At 44.9% G+C, this 16,658-nt stretch overlaps 1 protein-coding gene across 6 annotated transcripts in view; it reads left to right on the forward strand.

Annotated features, from left to right (window-relative positions):
- Window positions 1-1,661: 1,661 nt before the first annotated feature.
- ACOT9 (acyl-CoA thioesterase 9) overlaps window positions 1,662-16,658 on the forward strand; it is a 38,171-nt gene continuing 23,174 nt past the window's right edge. Inside the window, exons 1-5 of one of the 6 annotated variants that reach the window (XM_059720846.1) lie at window positions 1,663-1,801; window positions 4,343-4,599; window positions 5,226-5,317; window positions 6,903-6,929; window positions 14,075-14,120. In XM_059720846.1, the coding sequence (XP_059576829.1) occupies window positions 5,308-5,317; window positions 6,903-6,929; window positions 14,075-14,120 (83 nt within the window). In that variant the 5' untranslated portion in view covers window positions 1,663-1,801; window positions 4,343-4,599; window positions 5,226-5,307. Of the gene's footprint in view, window positions 1,802-4,342; window positions 4,600-5,225; window positions 5,318-6,902; window positions 6,930-10,239; window positions 10,328-14,074; window positions 14,121-16,658 lie in introns of all 6 variants that reach the window. The other 5 variants (XM_059720847.1, XM_019495011.2, XM_014595715.3 and 2 more) reach the window with 5 other exon arrangements.

Genomic DNA, 16,658 nt, shown 5'->3' on the forward strand with positions numbered 1-16,658 from the left:
CTTCCAAGCCCTCGACTATCTTTTTTTGCCTGCTTCTGGACCCTCTAAACTTTTCTGCATCCTTTTAAAAAGCCCAGAACTGCACACGGTACTCCAGATAAGGCCTAACCAGTACCAGGAAGAGAGATGGTGTTTGAATTATGGCAGAGCTCTGGGAGGAGGGGGAGCTGAGCCCCCTACTAAGAAATGAAAGCCCTGCCCCAGCCCACCCTGTGTCTCAGGCAGCGGTGGTGGCAGTGGCTCCTTTTGGCTTCTGGCTGCTGCTACTGCAGACTGCCCCCAAGAGTCGGAGTGTAATTTGAACCCTGAAGAGAGACACTATCACCCCCCCATATCTTGCACCTAAATCACTGATACGTACAAAAAAAAACCCCTTGAATACTACTGAATCCATGATTTTCACAGTAGGTGTGATAAAAACTTGCCTGGAATGACCCACAGAGGCCTGTTCTCTTCAGCTCATCTTATGTCAACTGTGGCCTGGTTGCAACACCACTCAGCATCCAGCCCAAACTCAGCTCCTTATCTGGGGCAACGTACGTTGCGCATAGGTCTGTGGGGCTGGCAGGCTGGCATATGAAAACTGAGCCTGGGGTCGGGCACTGCCCTACCCAGCTTTCTTCACAAGAATCCTCTGGTGGTGGAGATGTGTGGTATGGGGTGACCTTAAAAGGATTTTGCCCCATCACCTCAGTCTAACCTCAGCTCCTTATTCAGGGCTATGTACCTGATGTGTGATATTATTTTCCCTTTTTATTAGTAAACATGTGCTTTTGATGAAATTCTAACCCTTTTTAATACATCAAATTCATTGCTAACAACTTCTAATTGTGTAAAGACTAGCTTTGAATAAGGAACTGGGAATAAGGACCCACCTTCAGCCTCAGGCATCCGGACATTTCAGAAAACAGCCTGTAGACCTTCAGAAGACCTTTGTCTCCTGTATAGGGAAGGTGGGAACCTGGTACCAGCGTTACTTGGCTGGGGGTGGGGGTTGGGTCTGCACTGGTGCACCTGTGTACCACACAATACACAACTGAGTGCATGTGTGGCCCCTCTTCCTGTGCCCAGCCCACTACTTATGGTGCAATAAATGTAACATAGGCCAGGAGGAACGGGGCAGGATGGAGCTGTCTGACCCAGTCAGACCAAGAAGAAATGAAAGGGAGGCCAGGCGAGTGATGAGCAAGGCAGGCTGGGGCTTCTTTCAGTTGTGGGCACTGGGCTGCAGCTTTGGGGGTAGCCTCCAGGTCCCCGAAGCCTAGTGTCCTGTCTCCCTGAGCTGGACTGGAACCTAGAGTTGCTGCCCCTGTAGGTGCTCCTACCTGGCTATGTCCTGCCACGGCTGCCCTGGGCAGGTGATGTTCTTGTACACCGTGGGGGACGGGGGCACGTGGCTGATGGGCGCACACAGGTGGAAGGAACCACAGCCACTGTGGGAGGGGGACAGAATCAGATGGGCGCAACCACAGCGCTGGGACAAGGCGGGAAGAGTGTGTATGGGGCGAGGTGGAAGGAACCGCAACCCCGGGGCCGGGGCGAAGTGGAATGAACCACCGCCACTAGGCTGGGGGGGGTGGGCAGTGACAGGATCGGACGGGAGCCACCACATGGTTGGGACCAGAGAGGGGAAGCATAGAGCGGCCGGGCGACGCTCTGGGCTGCCGGAGCCGGGAGTCTATGGTGGTGGAGGACTGAGTGCCTGGCACGGGCGTGGTCCCCGGGCACCGCCCGCGAGGCGGCTCGAGCCGGGCCTGGGGCAGTGCAGTGCCGCGCGGGGTTGGAGAATGCTGGCCCTCAGGTGCGTGCTGCAGGGCCGGGGCCGGGCCGGGCCGGGGCGTGCAGCGGGCTCCCCCCGGGGGTGCTGCTTTCCCGCGGGACGGGCCAGACCCAGTTCCACCCTGCGCCGTCCCCTGTTACATATATTAAGAGGTTCGTGGCGCCATAAGCAATGGGCTGGGCACAGGCAGAGGGGCCACGCAGGTGCGCAGTCGTGTGTGGCGCAGTTCATGGGTGCCGCCGTACAGACCCGTGCCAAGTAATGCAGGCGCCATAAACGGATGGGCTGAGAAAGAGACGGGAGGGAGGTGGGTAATAACCCTCCAGAGATGGTTTCTGCCCAGCTTTGAACTGAAGGGCAGTCTCCCTCCTTAAGGGAGGCTGGAAGTTGTCCCAGTGGGTGTAAGGCACCTGGGGCCTGTGGTACAACGGACAGGCCGGTGTCCTGTGGAGGCTGAATGGGAGAGTGAGCTGGGTCTGGCCAGGGTTTCCCCCTCTTTTCCCCCTTCCTGTCCCACTTGCAACCTCCAGCATTTAAGGTCCAGGAAGATCTGGTTCAGAGGTGGTGCCACTAACTCCTGTGCTTAAGAGCTATGTTTCCTCGAAGGATTTGTCCGGTCTCTGTTTGAATCCGGCTAAATTGTCATCTCCACCACCTCTGGGGGCAACAAGTTTGCCACTTTAAGAGAAGGCAGCTCTTTTTCTCAGTTTTCATCTGACTAGTTTCATTTTATGACCTCTAGTTCTTGTCATGGGAGAGATGATAGGTAATAAATCCACAGGCCTGATCTTGAATACTGGTTTGCACCACTTTGCACTGGGTTAACTAACCCCACTGGGTGTGAGGCATTTGTTTTAAAACCTGTCGTATGTTAAATGATTAAAATTAGAAAAAAAATGTGTTTTGTTCACCATTAACACTGGTATTTACTCTTTTTTTTTTTTTTTTTATTTCACTCAGTTCAGGTCATGAAAATTGAATAGTTGGATTCTTTAATTTTTAGTATTTAACTTCATTTTCTGATCCTGAACAAAGCACAAAGCTGAATTATTAAGGTTGAGACAAGGATTTTTGTGGGCAGTGTCTTTTACTGAACCAATGACATGTCAGGGCTGAAGTCAGACAAGCTTGTGAAGGCAAGGCCTTCTTCTTCAGGTCTGCTGAAGGTGTCAGCTTCACAGCTGTTCCTGCTTCTTCCCTTAGATCTGATGAAGAAGGACTTGCATTTGAAAACTTGCCTAGCTTTAGCCCAGCAAGGCAGTTGGTCAAATAAAAGAGATCACCCCTGCAAATTTTTCTTCTTGCATAATTCTTGGACCATCACAGCTACATTATTGTTCCAGTGCTACTAAGAATGTGTGTGCATGGGGGTGATGGGAGGGGGCAATTTTTTTATAAATCATGCCCTAATATATATCCTGTGCAGCTCAGGTGATGTTGTTGCTTGTAGAGGCCTCACAGGGACCAGAATCTGATTGAGGATGCAGTGATTTTTTTTTTTTTTTTTATTACAACATTTAAAATACTCTTACTTCCCATTTTAAGATTTGAGAATAATGTAGATTGGGTTAAGAAGAGACCACCGGGTCCAAGAGATGTTTGGTGGGTTCAATGAATATAGCTACAGTAGAAAATATTTAATTTCCGTACAACTCCTGCCATGTGACTCCTAGTGTGAATGAGATGCTTTTGATTTCTGGTGATCTTTCTTCCTGTTAGTTAGGCTAGGAGCCGCAGGTGATGTAGAGAGAGACGTTCATAGATTCATAGATGCTGGGGTCGAAAGGGACCTCAACAGATCATTGAGTCCAACCCCCTGCATAGGCAGGAAAGAGTGTGAGGGTTAGATGACCCCAGCCAGATGCTTATCCAGCCTTCTCTTAAAGACACCCAAGGCAGGGGAGAGCACCACCTCCCTTGAAAGCCTATTCCAGATTTTGGCCACACTTACCGTGAAGAAGTTTTTCCTGATATCTAGCCTAAATCTGTTCTCTGTCAGTTTGTGACCATTGTTCCTTGTTACCCCAAGAGGTGCCCTGAGCATCTCCGATCCCTTGCTGCGTCCCCCTAATGAATTTGTAGGTGCCCACAAGATCACCTCTCAGCCTTATCTTGCGGAGGCTGAAGAGGTCCAGGTCCCTCAGTCTCTCCTCATAGGGCTTGTCCTGTAAGCCCCTGACCATATGAGTAGCTCTCCTCTGGACCCTCTCGAGTTTATCAACATCCTTGTTGAAGTGTGGCACCCAAAACTGGACGTGGTACTCCAGCTGTGGTCTGACCAATGCTGCATAGAGGGGAAGTATCACCTCCTTGGCTCTATTTGTCATGCACTTTCATGGTAAAGTGCGGTTAGCTTTGCTGATGATTTGGTCACACTGACGATTCATGTTCATCATAGAGTCCACTATGACTCTGAGATCCTTTTCCACTTCTGTGCTGCTGAGAGGGTCACTTCCCAGCCAATAGGTTTGCTGGATATTTTTGTGTCTTAGGTGCAGCACTCTGCACTTGTCCTTGTTGTACTGCATCCTTGTGTACTGCCCTCTTTTCTAACCTATCCAGGTCTGCCTGCAATCATTCCCTACCCTCTGTAGTGTGCACTTCACCCCACAATTTAGTATCATCCGCAAACTTGGACAGAGTACACTTCACACCCACATCCAAGTCACTGATGAAGATATTGAAGAGTACAGGTCCAAGGACCGAACCCTGTGTGACCCCACTACCCACCTTGTTCCAGGTTGATACTGACCCATCTACTACCACTCTCTGGGTGCGACTGCTAAGCCAATTTGCCACCCACTGGACAGTGTAAACATGTACGTCACAGCCTCTTAATTTATTTATGAGAATGGGATGAGATGCTACATAAGTGTGTGGTACTTCCTGTGTGCAGGTTGCTGGAAGATCAGGATTGCTGGGATGCCTTCAAACACAAATAAGTAAGAGAAGACAGGGCAGGTTGGCACACTTGTCTTCTGCTTAACTTCAGACTAACATAGCTAATTCGATCTCTACAAATAAATAATAAAGTATCAATTTACTAAAAAAACATTTTGTTGCTTTGTGATCAAAGCATGGAACTCCAGACCAGGATTTGAAAGATTTACAACAACTTTGATACTGATTTACTGGAGAAGGACTACTTAGTGCTAGATCCTTTTTTACTTTACCCGCTTAAATGGCAATTAACCAGCCATGAAACTTCCTGATTGTCTTCCATCCATTTAATTCAATGCATAGTAAATGCAAGGTGCCATGACAGCTTTTAAGTAATTTGGTTTTTGCTACATAGTTATTCAAACAGATTCCAATGTCATTTTACATTTTAGCTGACTCGGTGTTAAAGTATTTGTATGGCTTTTGAAGAAAAATAATGTGAACTTTTGTGGAATTCTTATTTATTTTTCTCTGCAATAATCTGAATTCTATTCTGTGTTGGCAGATTATGTACAGTAAAGAAGACCACTTCTGTTCTGGTGAGGGCATTGACTTCCCAGAGCAATGGTTCCAAGTCTCTTCCAGATATGTCTGAAGGTAATGTAACTGGTTGCATTTTAGAAAGATCATGTCACAAAGGGGGATTATTCTCTCCTTAATATATACACACTGCTCCTTTGATGTATGGCAAGGAAGATATTGTTCTTTAGTTTCATTTATATTGTAGATATCGAAGAATTAGCTGCAGAAAATGTCTTTGTTTAAAATATTTTCATTTATATTTAATGAGTGGCAAAATTGAATCAATTTAGCATGGAAATATGCATTCAGGGGATCTGTTTGGTCCTTGATATTTGGAAAAGCACTTTTAAAAAAAAAATTTTTAGAAGAACATTTTTCCCTTTCTGTATTGATGTGGTCTAAAGGAACTGTGTCTGTAGCATGGGCATGTGTGGAAGGAAAGTATCTTAAATAGCAACTCATTTATGCTAATGGATGGCTGTGACATTGCATGTTCTGGATTTGCATTATTAAATGAACACTAATTTGAGGAGGCAATTAAAGGAGAGAAATAAGGATAGTTCATGTTCAGTTAAGTGCAACTGCATTTCTCATTTTGATTTGTAGTTTAAATTTAGCTATAACAGTAGTAACTAGTAAAGTAGCACACTTGTAAAAGTACTAGAGCACTCTGCTACTGATTACTTGCTAAGGAATAGGGAGTCATAGATGTTATTGTATGATAACATTTGCAGATTGATGGGGTCCTGTTCCAGACCTGCAATTCTATTTGCCTGTAAAAAGTACCACGTGGATTTGAGGCCTGAGGCGCTGACTTCTTTTTTTGCTGGGGTTGGGAGGGGAGGAGGTGATGAACACATGGAAAGCTTTACTCATTTCAGGTGACAGCCCTCTTCCCAAGGGTGGCCAGGGCCCTTGGGGTCCCCAAGTATTCGGCACCTCTGTAGGAGGCTCTGAATAAGTAGTTCCATCTTCTTTTGCAGGTACAGGGTGTCTCTTTCTATCACTTCTGCTAGATATGTTCGGTCACACTAGTTTCTTTTCACACTGCCCTCCTTCATTCAAATGTTTTTCTGTAAGAAAGTTTACTTCTTGCAGGGTTATCACAAGAGGTAAACCAACTAACTGTAAAAACTCTTTCATCCTGAAAAAATATTCCATGTTCCTACCCTCTGAGCCATTTAGTCCATCTCATCTTCCCTATTTGTATCTGTTGAGGTCTTGATCCATATAAATATTCATGTGCATAAAGATGAACACATGCGCAGTGTCTGATGGAGTGACAGTTGTCATTATTGCGGCTTAACTGTTACATTGTTGGTGTTTGCCAGCAGCCTGGTCTTTCACTAGCAATGTGACTGAAAAAAACCCAAAACACGCAGTGGAAGTATTGCACACATGATTTTAGTAGGCAAATGAACAGTATAGCTCTATTTTTACCACAGAAGGAATTGATTATTCAGCTGAGTTTGACAAATATGTTACCTGTCAACCATGAAAATGAATGAAGACAGGTTGTCTACAGTTGCACGCTAATGCACATACTATGAAGTGGAAGCTGAATGGGTAAAATAACCAGGCAACTTAGTGATTAGATGTTGTTATTGTTGCTATTATTATTATTGGCACTAATAATCTAATTTGTTTTTCTATTCCACAGGGCACTTACCTATTCATGTGAATAATGGTGTGTTGTGGTAATCAGCATGCATTTTAGTATTTACATTATAAAATTCAACCTGTCTGGCTACTGTCTCACCTTGCTAGGGTGTTTGTGCAAAAAAGAAACTAATATTCTTCTTTGTCAACTTTCATAAGTCCTCCCAGCTTTCGTTAAAAAATATTAACTGTACTAATGGTGGCATATATTGATTGGCATACCGCATATAGAGGTAACTTGCATTTTAAAACTCTTTGGATCAAAAAGAACAATTTTATAGCAAGCACAAAATCCTGCAGTGCTCAACTATGTGCACTTTTTATAAGTAAGGACTACACGATTTGTTCTTTCAAGTATGCTCAGGAAAACACCTAAACCATGTTTTTTCCAATCCGGATTCCTGAAACAAATTACATTATCCTTATTCAGGAATTTATTAGAGCAGCCAGATTTTTTTAAAAGCTTTGATCGTGCAAAAATTCTGATGAACCTAACACTATTGAAAAGTTTGGCTGTTTGTTTATGTGTTTTGAAACCAAATTTTAGACCAGGTTGGGCAATTATTTCAGGCGGAAGGCTGCTTACTGAGTTTTGGCAAGCCATTGAGGGCCGCTTGACAGGCAGCCAGGGGCAGATAAATATTAATTTATTAATTAAGAAATATTAATTTTCTTAATTTTGGGGGGGCCCCACGGGCCAGATAGAATGGCTTGGCAGGCTGCATCCAGCTCCCGGGCCACATTTTGCCCACCCCTGTTTTAGACTCTGTGGTCTGAATATTCTGGCCTTGATATATGCAGGTGTATCAATCATTTAAAGAGACCACATACCAAGTAACCATTGTCTCTTTGAAAGGTCTAACCCAGGGATGCTTATCCTCTGGCCTACAGAGCCATGGCATCTGGCCCACAGGGATCCCTGTGGTTTGAAAACTTTGGCAGTGAGGAAATGCGACTGGATGCAGCCCTGCCTGAGCCACTGCTGTGCAGCAGGGATCAGCACTGAGCCTGCCTCCCACACATCAGGATCAGGCCAGGCTGCTCCCTGTCCCTGCCTCCCCTGCAGTTCCCCCACCCAACATGTCCGGATCAGGGTTGGGCTGTGCAATACCCTCCACCTTCCCCCCCCAGATGGATTGGCCTGTGCTGTGCCAGCCCAGCATACTGGAATAAAGCTGCTGGCTGGATCTGGCTCATGGATCTAGTACTGCCCATCCAGCCTGTGGGGCAAAGAGGTTGGGCACCACCAAACTAAACTTTTCAAACTGGCTGCCTAAAATTAGAGTCTCAAAGTCATCATTTAGAACCTTAAACATAGATTTTTTTTAGAAATGCAAAGTACGTACAGCTTCCACTGAAGCTAGTGGACAGCTCTGTTTAAACAAGGAACAACACTGATTTTGTTTGGGGCGGAGATTGTATTATAATTTAGGCATGTGTAGGCTTGTCTTTACTTGATACTGGCCACATGTACACGAAATGCTCACTGTGCAGTAGCCCAATACTACTGCGCAGTAGCATCGTGTGGCAACAACTGTGACATGATGCTATTGCGCAGTAGTGTCACAAAAAAGGCATTTGTTGGCACTACTGCAGAGTAACTTGGGTTACTGTGCAGTCATTTAGTACTTGTTTATACTTTGCAGTTCTAAATGATAGGGCTATGCGAAATGGCTATGTTTCGTTTCCATTTCGGATTTGGCTGTTTTGGAGGGACAGTGATTCATTTTGGTGTTTCAGATCACTGTTCTGTTTTGATTCGTCCAAATCTGTTTTGGAGTTTCAGTGCTGTTTCAACGCTGATTCGGACATTTGGATCAATCAGGGAGAGCCAGGCACAGCCGGGCGGCTGCAGGTTCTCCTGTGGCTCTTCTGGCTGTGCCTGTCTCTCCCCAGGTGGGGGGAATCGCAGGAAAAGTCCCCATGGTTGCCCTGCCCGGACCCATCTCCTGCCCAGCCCCAGCCTCCTGGCACTTAAAAAAAAAAAAAAGAAAAAAGAAAAAGCCCTGCACTCACCAGCTGTAGCAGTGGTGATCATGGCCTCTGAGGGCTTCTGGCAGAGATCCCCCATGCAGTGGGGGACAGTGGGGATTGCCCCCCCCCCTTGGCACCTGCGCGGCAGCTGCCCCATGGTGCGGGTGCAGCATGGCTCAGCAGGGCACCACGCGCTGCCTGGGAGCTGGGGCCATGGGGGCTGAGCGGTGCCGGACTCTAGATGACACGTGGAGCTGCCCCAGCTCCCAGGCAGCACGTGGTGTCCTGCTGAGCTGCGCTGCACCCGTGCAATGCAACAGCTGCCGTGTGAGTGCCAAGCAGGGGGGCGATCCCCACTGCCCCGCGCTGTGTTGGGGATCTCTGCCATGAGCCCCTGATCACTGCTGCTGCAGTCGCTTGAGTGCAGGGCTTTTTTTTTTAGTGCTGGGAGGCTGGGGCCAGATGGGAGATGGAGCCGGGCAGAGTAGCCATGGGGGCTTCTCCTGTGGCTCCTCTGGCTGTGCCTGCCTCTGCCCTGGCAGGGAGAGCCACAGGAAAAGCCCCCATGGCTGCCCTGCCCGGCCCCATCCCCCACCTGGCCTCAGCCTCCCGGCACTGTAAAAGGAGGGCTGAGGGGCTGTGCCGGACTCTTCCTGGGGGTCCTCCGAAACATCTGAAACATTTCTGAAACATTTTGGATGATTTAATTTTGTTTTGGATTTGGTGTTTTGGGCACCAAAACGGGCCGAAACACCTCTGAAATGAAACAGCTGCTGAATTTCGCACAGCCCTACTAAATGACTGCATAGTAACCCAAGTTACTCTGCAGTAGTACCAATGGATGCCTTTTTCGTGACACTACTGCACAGTAACCTAATACTACTACATAGTAGCATTATGTCACAGTTGTTGCCACATGATGCTAGTGTGCAGCAGCTTTGGGCTACTGTGCAGTCAGTGTCTCACGTAGACATGGCCGCTAATGGCAAGTTTTACCTTTGCTTTATAAATTGGAGACTAGATTTTGTTGATCTCAGTTAATTTTGCCAACAATTTTAGTCTGTGATTGTTTTGCTGAACTTTGGGGCCCATCTTGCAGTGCAGTACCATCAGTATTTGGGTATTCAAAAAGTCTGTCTTCTCCTTATTGGATTAAATACTCCTCACTTTGATTCAGGCCTGTTTTTCCCCTATATATAAATTAGTCTCAGAGACAGATGCACCTTTTTGTCTGTTTAAACATAAGAAACACATTGCAGGAAGCTTACTTCTTGATACCGGCTTTCAAATTTCACTTTTATTGCTGCTTGAAATATGCTGCCTTGACTTGAGGAACTCACTGATTTTTTTTTGTTTATATTTAGTGGCATTAATGGCTTTAGAAACATAGGAAAACTTTTCCGGATTGAGTGAATAATCTTACAACAGAGATGTAACAAAAACTGAACTTTTGTAAGTCATTTTTAAATAGACCACTGCAAGAGTGTTTTAATTTTCTTTCATGGTGTAGACCTCACATTAATACAAACTAACTCCTGGTTACTCCCTTCTTCCCTTCATGATCTCATTACATCCATCACAAATACAGGGTGTTCTTACATGGAACAATATGAGGGAATCATTTGGGTTGCCTTTTCAATTGGAAACAAGGAAAAAAACTAGCACTTTGTGATCAGGTAGGTCTCTGTGATTGATCAGTTAACATTCCAATGCAGTATGACAAATTGGAGAGAGTCCAATGGAGGGCAGTAAAAGTGGTTTGGGAACTGGGACACATGACTTCTGAGGGGAGGTTGAGGAATCTGGACTTATTTACTTTGGAGAAGAGAAGACAGAGAGGGGATTTAATAGCCTTCAACTACCTGAAGGGTGGTTCCTAAGAGGGTGGATGTTTGCAGTGGTGGCAGATGACAGAACATAGATCAATGGTCTCAAGTTGCAGCAAGAGAAGTTCAGGTTCGATATTAGGTGGAACTTTCTTACAAGGAGGGTAGTAAAGCACTGGAACAGGGTACCCAGAGAGGTGGTGGAATCTCTATCCTTGCAGGTTTTAAGATCCAGTAAGCGGGTTGGACTAGATGACCTCCTGAGGTCCCTTCCAACCCTGATTTTTATTATTCTGTTTCCACTTACCATTGTTTGAGAACCATTTGGCTACAAAATATTGTAAATTGAATACAACAGTTTACTGTTGTACACCTAAGATACTAGAGTAGGGGTTTTCAACCTTTTTTAACAAGTATACCCCTTCGGTCTCAAAGTTTCAGTTTGTGTACCCATTTATATATTTTTTTTGTTTTTAAGGGAGGAGGCAGATTGAGGCCCCCTGCAGTGAGGGAGGGAGTGGGTGTAGGGCTGGGGCAGGCACTGCATAGGTGGAGGGAGAAAAAAATATTTGGGGGGAGGGGAGGCTGAGCATCACCGCCCCCAGCAGGTAAGTCTGTGGGGGAAGGGGGGGAGGGGGAGATTGAGGCACCCATTAAGGGTGCGAGTGGGGCAGGAGTAGGGTTGGGGGGAGTGGGGCTCCAGTCTGTCTGGGTAATGGGGCACCCTTGAGCCTCTGCTTGTCCTACCACCTGGCCCAGCTTCACTCACCTCAGCCCTGCTCCTGCCCCACTCCCTCCCTCACCGCAGGGTCTTCGATCTGCTCTACGGCAGTGAGGGAGGGAGTGGGGCTGGGGATTGAGCCCCCCACAGTGCAGGAGGGAATGGGGCAGGGGAAGCAGGAATTATTCACCCCTGCCCCTCTCCCTCCTGCATTGTGAGGATTGTTCCACAACCTGACCTGGCCAGGGCCCCATTCATGGTGAATTGTGCCCTGGCCGGGCTGGGTTGTGCAACAGTTCCCATGGGGTGTGCATAACGCAGTGCTGGGAGCGGGGGGCAAATGGGGAGGCTTGCATGTGGTGGCTAACGCATCGCACTGTGCCGTTTTCCTGTGACTGCCCATGGCTCTGGGGGCTGCTGGTGGGCCTCATGCCTGGCCAATTGCATGTTGCTGGGGGCGGGCACAAAATACACCCCCCGCCCCCGGCTGTGCAGACAGGTGGGGGCGGGGGGTGCTGCAGTGTGCTGCGTGGGGCCAGTGGCACCCAGGAGGTCCCTCCCCTTGCTCCTTTGCCGGGTAATAGGCCAACATGCTGGGAGAGAGGCCACTGCTGCCCCGCTCCAGGGTGTGCTCTGTCCCTGCCCACCCTCAAATAACCCCTCTGACCTAAGTACCCGTGGGGGTACATGTACCCACTGTTGACAACCCCTGTATTAGAGTATATAATATAACTGAAAGTAAATGACAGATTAGGGAGTGTTATCTTTAATTTATTTTGAAGGCCTGATGTAAATGAATGCAAATGTAGAAGAGTAATTGTTTATTGGCTAAATAAGTGAGGCAGGGTAGATATGCATCTTTGTAGACTGACCGAGATACAGAGCACAAGAATTTTTGAACCCAAGTTCACTTCATCAGATTCTGTGAAAAGTTTTTTTTTTTTTTATGAAAAGCTTGTGTAGCTGTTGCGGTTATGCATGCGTGTGTGCTCTCTCAGTTAATTTGTAAAAGTGCATGTTTACCTTGCCTTCTCACTGACTTCCGACTCTACGTGGCTAACTACATATATTAAACAAAGTAAGTTGAACTGGATTTGTTTTTCCCATGTTATGGTAACATTCATTATACTTACTTCCCTTTTAAATTTTTAGTTGTTAAAATGCAAATACTATGACCCAAGTCTTACAAATGTTTGCTTGTGTGTGTTAGTTTTAACAAATGACATTTGAATTATTCACTTCACATTTAGAAGTGAATGAGACTACCTGTGAATAGAATTATTTGTTATAGCTTTCCTAGATTATTGTCTCACTCATTTTAAAATTAGAAATAGATATAATTTTTTTCTTTTCTTCAAACCACGGTGCAGAATTTTCAAATGGAATTTGATTGCTTTCAGTGGTATACCATCTACTAGGTAAAATGGCCTACCAGTTAGGATTCATTTTACTGAACCAGTTTAATTCACTTTTCATCAGCTTCTTTTGGTTAAGGTTTGTTGATACAGAATAAATTTTGAACATTTGTTTTAAAATATTTTGATAGTTATGAATGCAAATTGAATGTTCTGATTTCAGTGTTCAGTTTTGGAATGTGCAAGGCCTAACTGAGTCTAAAGATTCTAATTTAACTTCTATTAAAAGAAAAAAGTGACTTCCAGTATAGTGGAGGAGAGTGACTTTGTGTTCTTAATTATTTCCTCACACTTTAAAATCTTTCTTTACAAATAGTATCATCTGAAGAAAGCAAGGTCAAAACTACTTGTCAAAGCTGCTTTACTTCATCTGTCTGATTTTTATGAGCTCTTGCTGGATGTTTTCTGACACTTGGAAACAGCATATATTCATCAAACTAAAACTGATAGAGTCAACTTACTAGTTTTGGCTAGACTTACGATCAATTTGACAGTGCCACCTGAAGAATGGGTAGAACCAGTAGACTGTGGTGACGCCTGAAAATTAAGAAAGCAGATCCAGAAACAGTACTAGGAACTTACGCTGTTGCAAGTAATGGTAGAAGAACTGGGATAGATTTGCTACCTGCTGAAAGCTGAGTTCCTGCAGCAAGAGATACGAGACTTTGCCTGCTGCAGTCAGTATGTCAATACTCCATGCTCACTTTTAGAAAGGATTGATTGACATAACAAGTCTTCCGTTTTTTCTTAGCTTTACTGTGTGTTTCTTGTGTGCCTCTTGTGAATTTTTACATATCCACAATTTATTTGTGTTGAGGCTGAAACAGCCTTATGTTTCCCACTCTGTCACCATTTTCAGTTGTTTCATATACCATCTTAAAGCTAACATTTATTTGCATTATACACCTTCTCAAGGCATTTTCTGTTACTCTGGCTCTGCACAGTTGGTTAAAAGATCTTATTACTCACCCCATTATTGTGACACTCTTACTAACCCCAGTACTTTGTTTTCAAGTCCGCTTGCATGACTGCTTAATCTTCGTATTTCTTGGGATGGAAACTGCACCTTTTAGAATCCAGCCATCTCACATTTGCCAAAATTTTGCTTTCAAGGCAGCAGTTGCATGTTTTTGTTTAATAATCTATCCTGTTGATGAAGGTTGCACTTTTTATACTCAGGCATCCTCACATTGGTTGCTTGCACAACTAAGATTGATTTGCTTTGATTTTATTTCAGTGCGAAGCAGATTGAGGGCTATAGTGGGAGCTTCTACCAACTGGAGGTACAGTGTACATTAAATGTATTTTTCTTTTTTTTTGTCATATCCTAGAGAGAACTCACCTTCATAGTAATGGAGATTTGTGAGGCTCTCCATTAAGCTATGGGAAAGATGCCTCACCAAGACTGGGAGAAGCAAGGCAAATGGAAGGGCTTTGAATTAGGAATAATGGACAAAGACACTTCAACTGCTTTAAAAGGGGAGGGGAAAATTGCTGTTTAGGAGTGCACAGCAGCCATTTCTATCTAACTTACACTTCATGTTAGTTATTAGAATTCAAATGAGATTTTTTTTCCCCCATTCATCACGGGGATGCCACGATGTTTGGATTAGCTGCTTGGCATCACCTGGCAAAGGGGACTAGATGTTATTATATAAAAAAAAAAAGTCTCATCAGTCATCTAGGTGGAGAAGGGGGAAAGAAAGCAAAAGTAAAGCCTTTTATAGGGAGGAGGAGGAATGGAGCACAAAGACACTCTGTGATATGGCAGAGAAGATATAGAGGAGGTGAAGGAATTGTGGGTAGCGGTAGGGGACTCATTGAATGTGAAAGACCACTTAAGTATGGTAAGGACACAGAGGGGAGGATTGATGAAATGGTTGTTTTGTTGTTTTATCCTTTTGTGAGCACTAAAGAGTAATGGTGTTTGCAGCCTGTGTATCATGTGCCTCCCTTGTCACATGGGTCTAAGGAGGTAAATTGTAAAACCACAGGGCCTACAGGACTGGAGCTCTTGGGGAGAGGCTGCTCTTAAGTTACTGGTAAGTCTAGGGGGTCTGCACTGGACCTGTGAGCCAAGGGCAGTGGAAACATGAAGTCCTACTTCAGTGAAGGGAAAACAGATGGAGGCTGTACCTGGACAGCGTTCAAGAGACTAAAGAAAGAGAAAGTGCTGGAGCCTGCTGAGCCCAAGGGAAACTTAAGAGTACATGGGTCCACTCTGCAAACACTGAAGCCTGGTGAATGCCCAGAAATGGGAGCTCAACTAAGGCTGTATCATTGGGATACACAGACATTTGGATTTCTGTTACAGGAAAACAGGATGGAAGAATGTTTTTAGCTGCTAAATTCTGTTTCTAGGATTTTGTAGTTGGCATTTGGGTGACAACTTGTATTTCAGCATTCTAAAAATATGGTTGTGAGGATTGTTATTACCATATGCCTAACATTAAATATTTCTGTGTTTATGAAACTATATATTCTTACATTTCTGGGGTGAAATCCTGTCTTCACTGACTAGGAGTTTTGCAGTGGACTTGAATGGAGCTAGTATAGGGTGGGCATATCATAACTGAACTTTTATTGTTCATTGAGAGTGGGTGTAAGGACTTTTTGCATTTGTACCTGTGACTTTTGATGTACCTCAGACCTCTCTTAAAATTTGCCTAATCTGTGAAACTTTTTTTCTGATATCCTACCCTAAGCAGATATGTCCAGACAAGAGCAAAAAAAGTATTGAGTTGCATCATCTCAGCCTCACATCTTCACTTAGCTATGTAATATATTCTGAGTGCATTCAGCTGGCTGTAGAATGTAAAGCTTTTAGATTGGGAAATTGTATCTATTCTGTTTGGTACTATTATTACAGGCTGGTCAAAATAAATATTTCACAAATTTTTGGAAGCAGTGAAAGTTCAAGATTTTCTGTGAATTTTTTTATATTTGTTGATTAAACATTAAAAAAAATTCTTACAACTTTTTCTTAAAAATTTGCAAAAATTGTTTTGGTGATGGAGGAAAGACCCTTCCCCCCCACCAGAAAACACCTACAGATGGTTTGGTTGTTTTTTTTTTTAAAGGGTTTGGAAAATATGGTGAAATAGTCCTCAGTTTTGAAACAATCTCTTGAAGTGCTTCTTTTTGAAGCTTTTTCTAAAACTTCTGCTTTTTTCCGAGCAGTCCTCTGGCATGCCACAGCGTGCGGTTGCTCCTGGGGTGGGAGGCAGAGTGGGGTGGAGAGCTAGTGAGTATTCTCTTGTGCTCTTGGCTGTCGTAAGTAAGCTCCAGAGACCAAGAGGCATGCAAGGAATCCACCTCTTTAGCAAGGGGGCTGGAGAGAATTCCTTGCACACCTCTTGGACTCTGGTCTTCCGAAGTACCCAGGGAGTGGATGCATTGACTGTCTGTCCTGCTCTCCTCTCACTCCCTTTTGGGGAGAGGTGGCAGAACACCAAAGGATGCCAGAAGACTGAGCAGGGGACTCTGGGATGCCAGAGGACCTATTGTGTCCCATGGCTGGAGAGCACTGCTGGTGCATGCTGTTCCATCGACTTTTGGAGAACACTATTTGGGAGAAGGGGAGCAAGGAGGTGGTGCGCATCTGTACAGCATGGAAGCACTTGGAATTTGGAGCAGATTAAATCCACATCTATCTGTGTCCTTTGGCATTAAACTGGAAATCTTGCCAGTTTAAAAAATACGGGTATTCTATTTTTTTAATTCTCTATTATTGAGCCTCAAATGGAAGAGAGAGATTCAGTGAACTGATGTGGAAGAAAAAATAAACTGCTGGGAATGGGGTTGAAGATGAAGTAGACATG

This window comes from Alligator mississippiensis, chromosome 1 (genome assembly GCF_030867095.1).
Source record: "Alligator mississippiensis isolate rAllMis1 chromosome 1, rAllMis1, whole genome shotgun sequence".
Classification (NCBI taxonomy): Eukaryota; Metazoa; Chordata; order Crocodylia; family Alligatoridae; genus Alligator; species Alligator mississippiensis.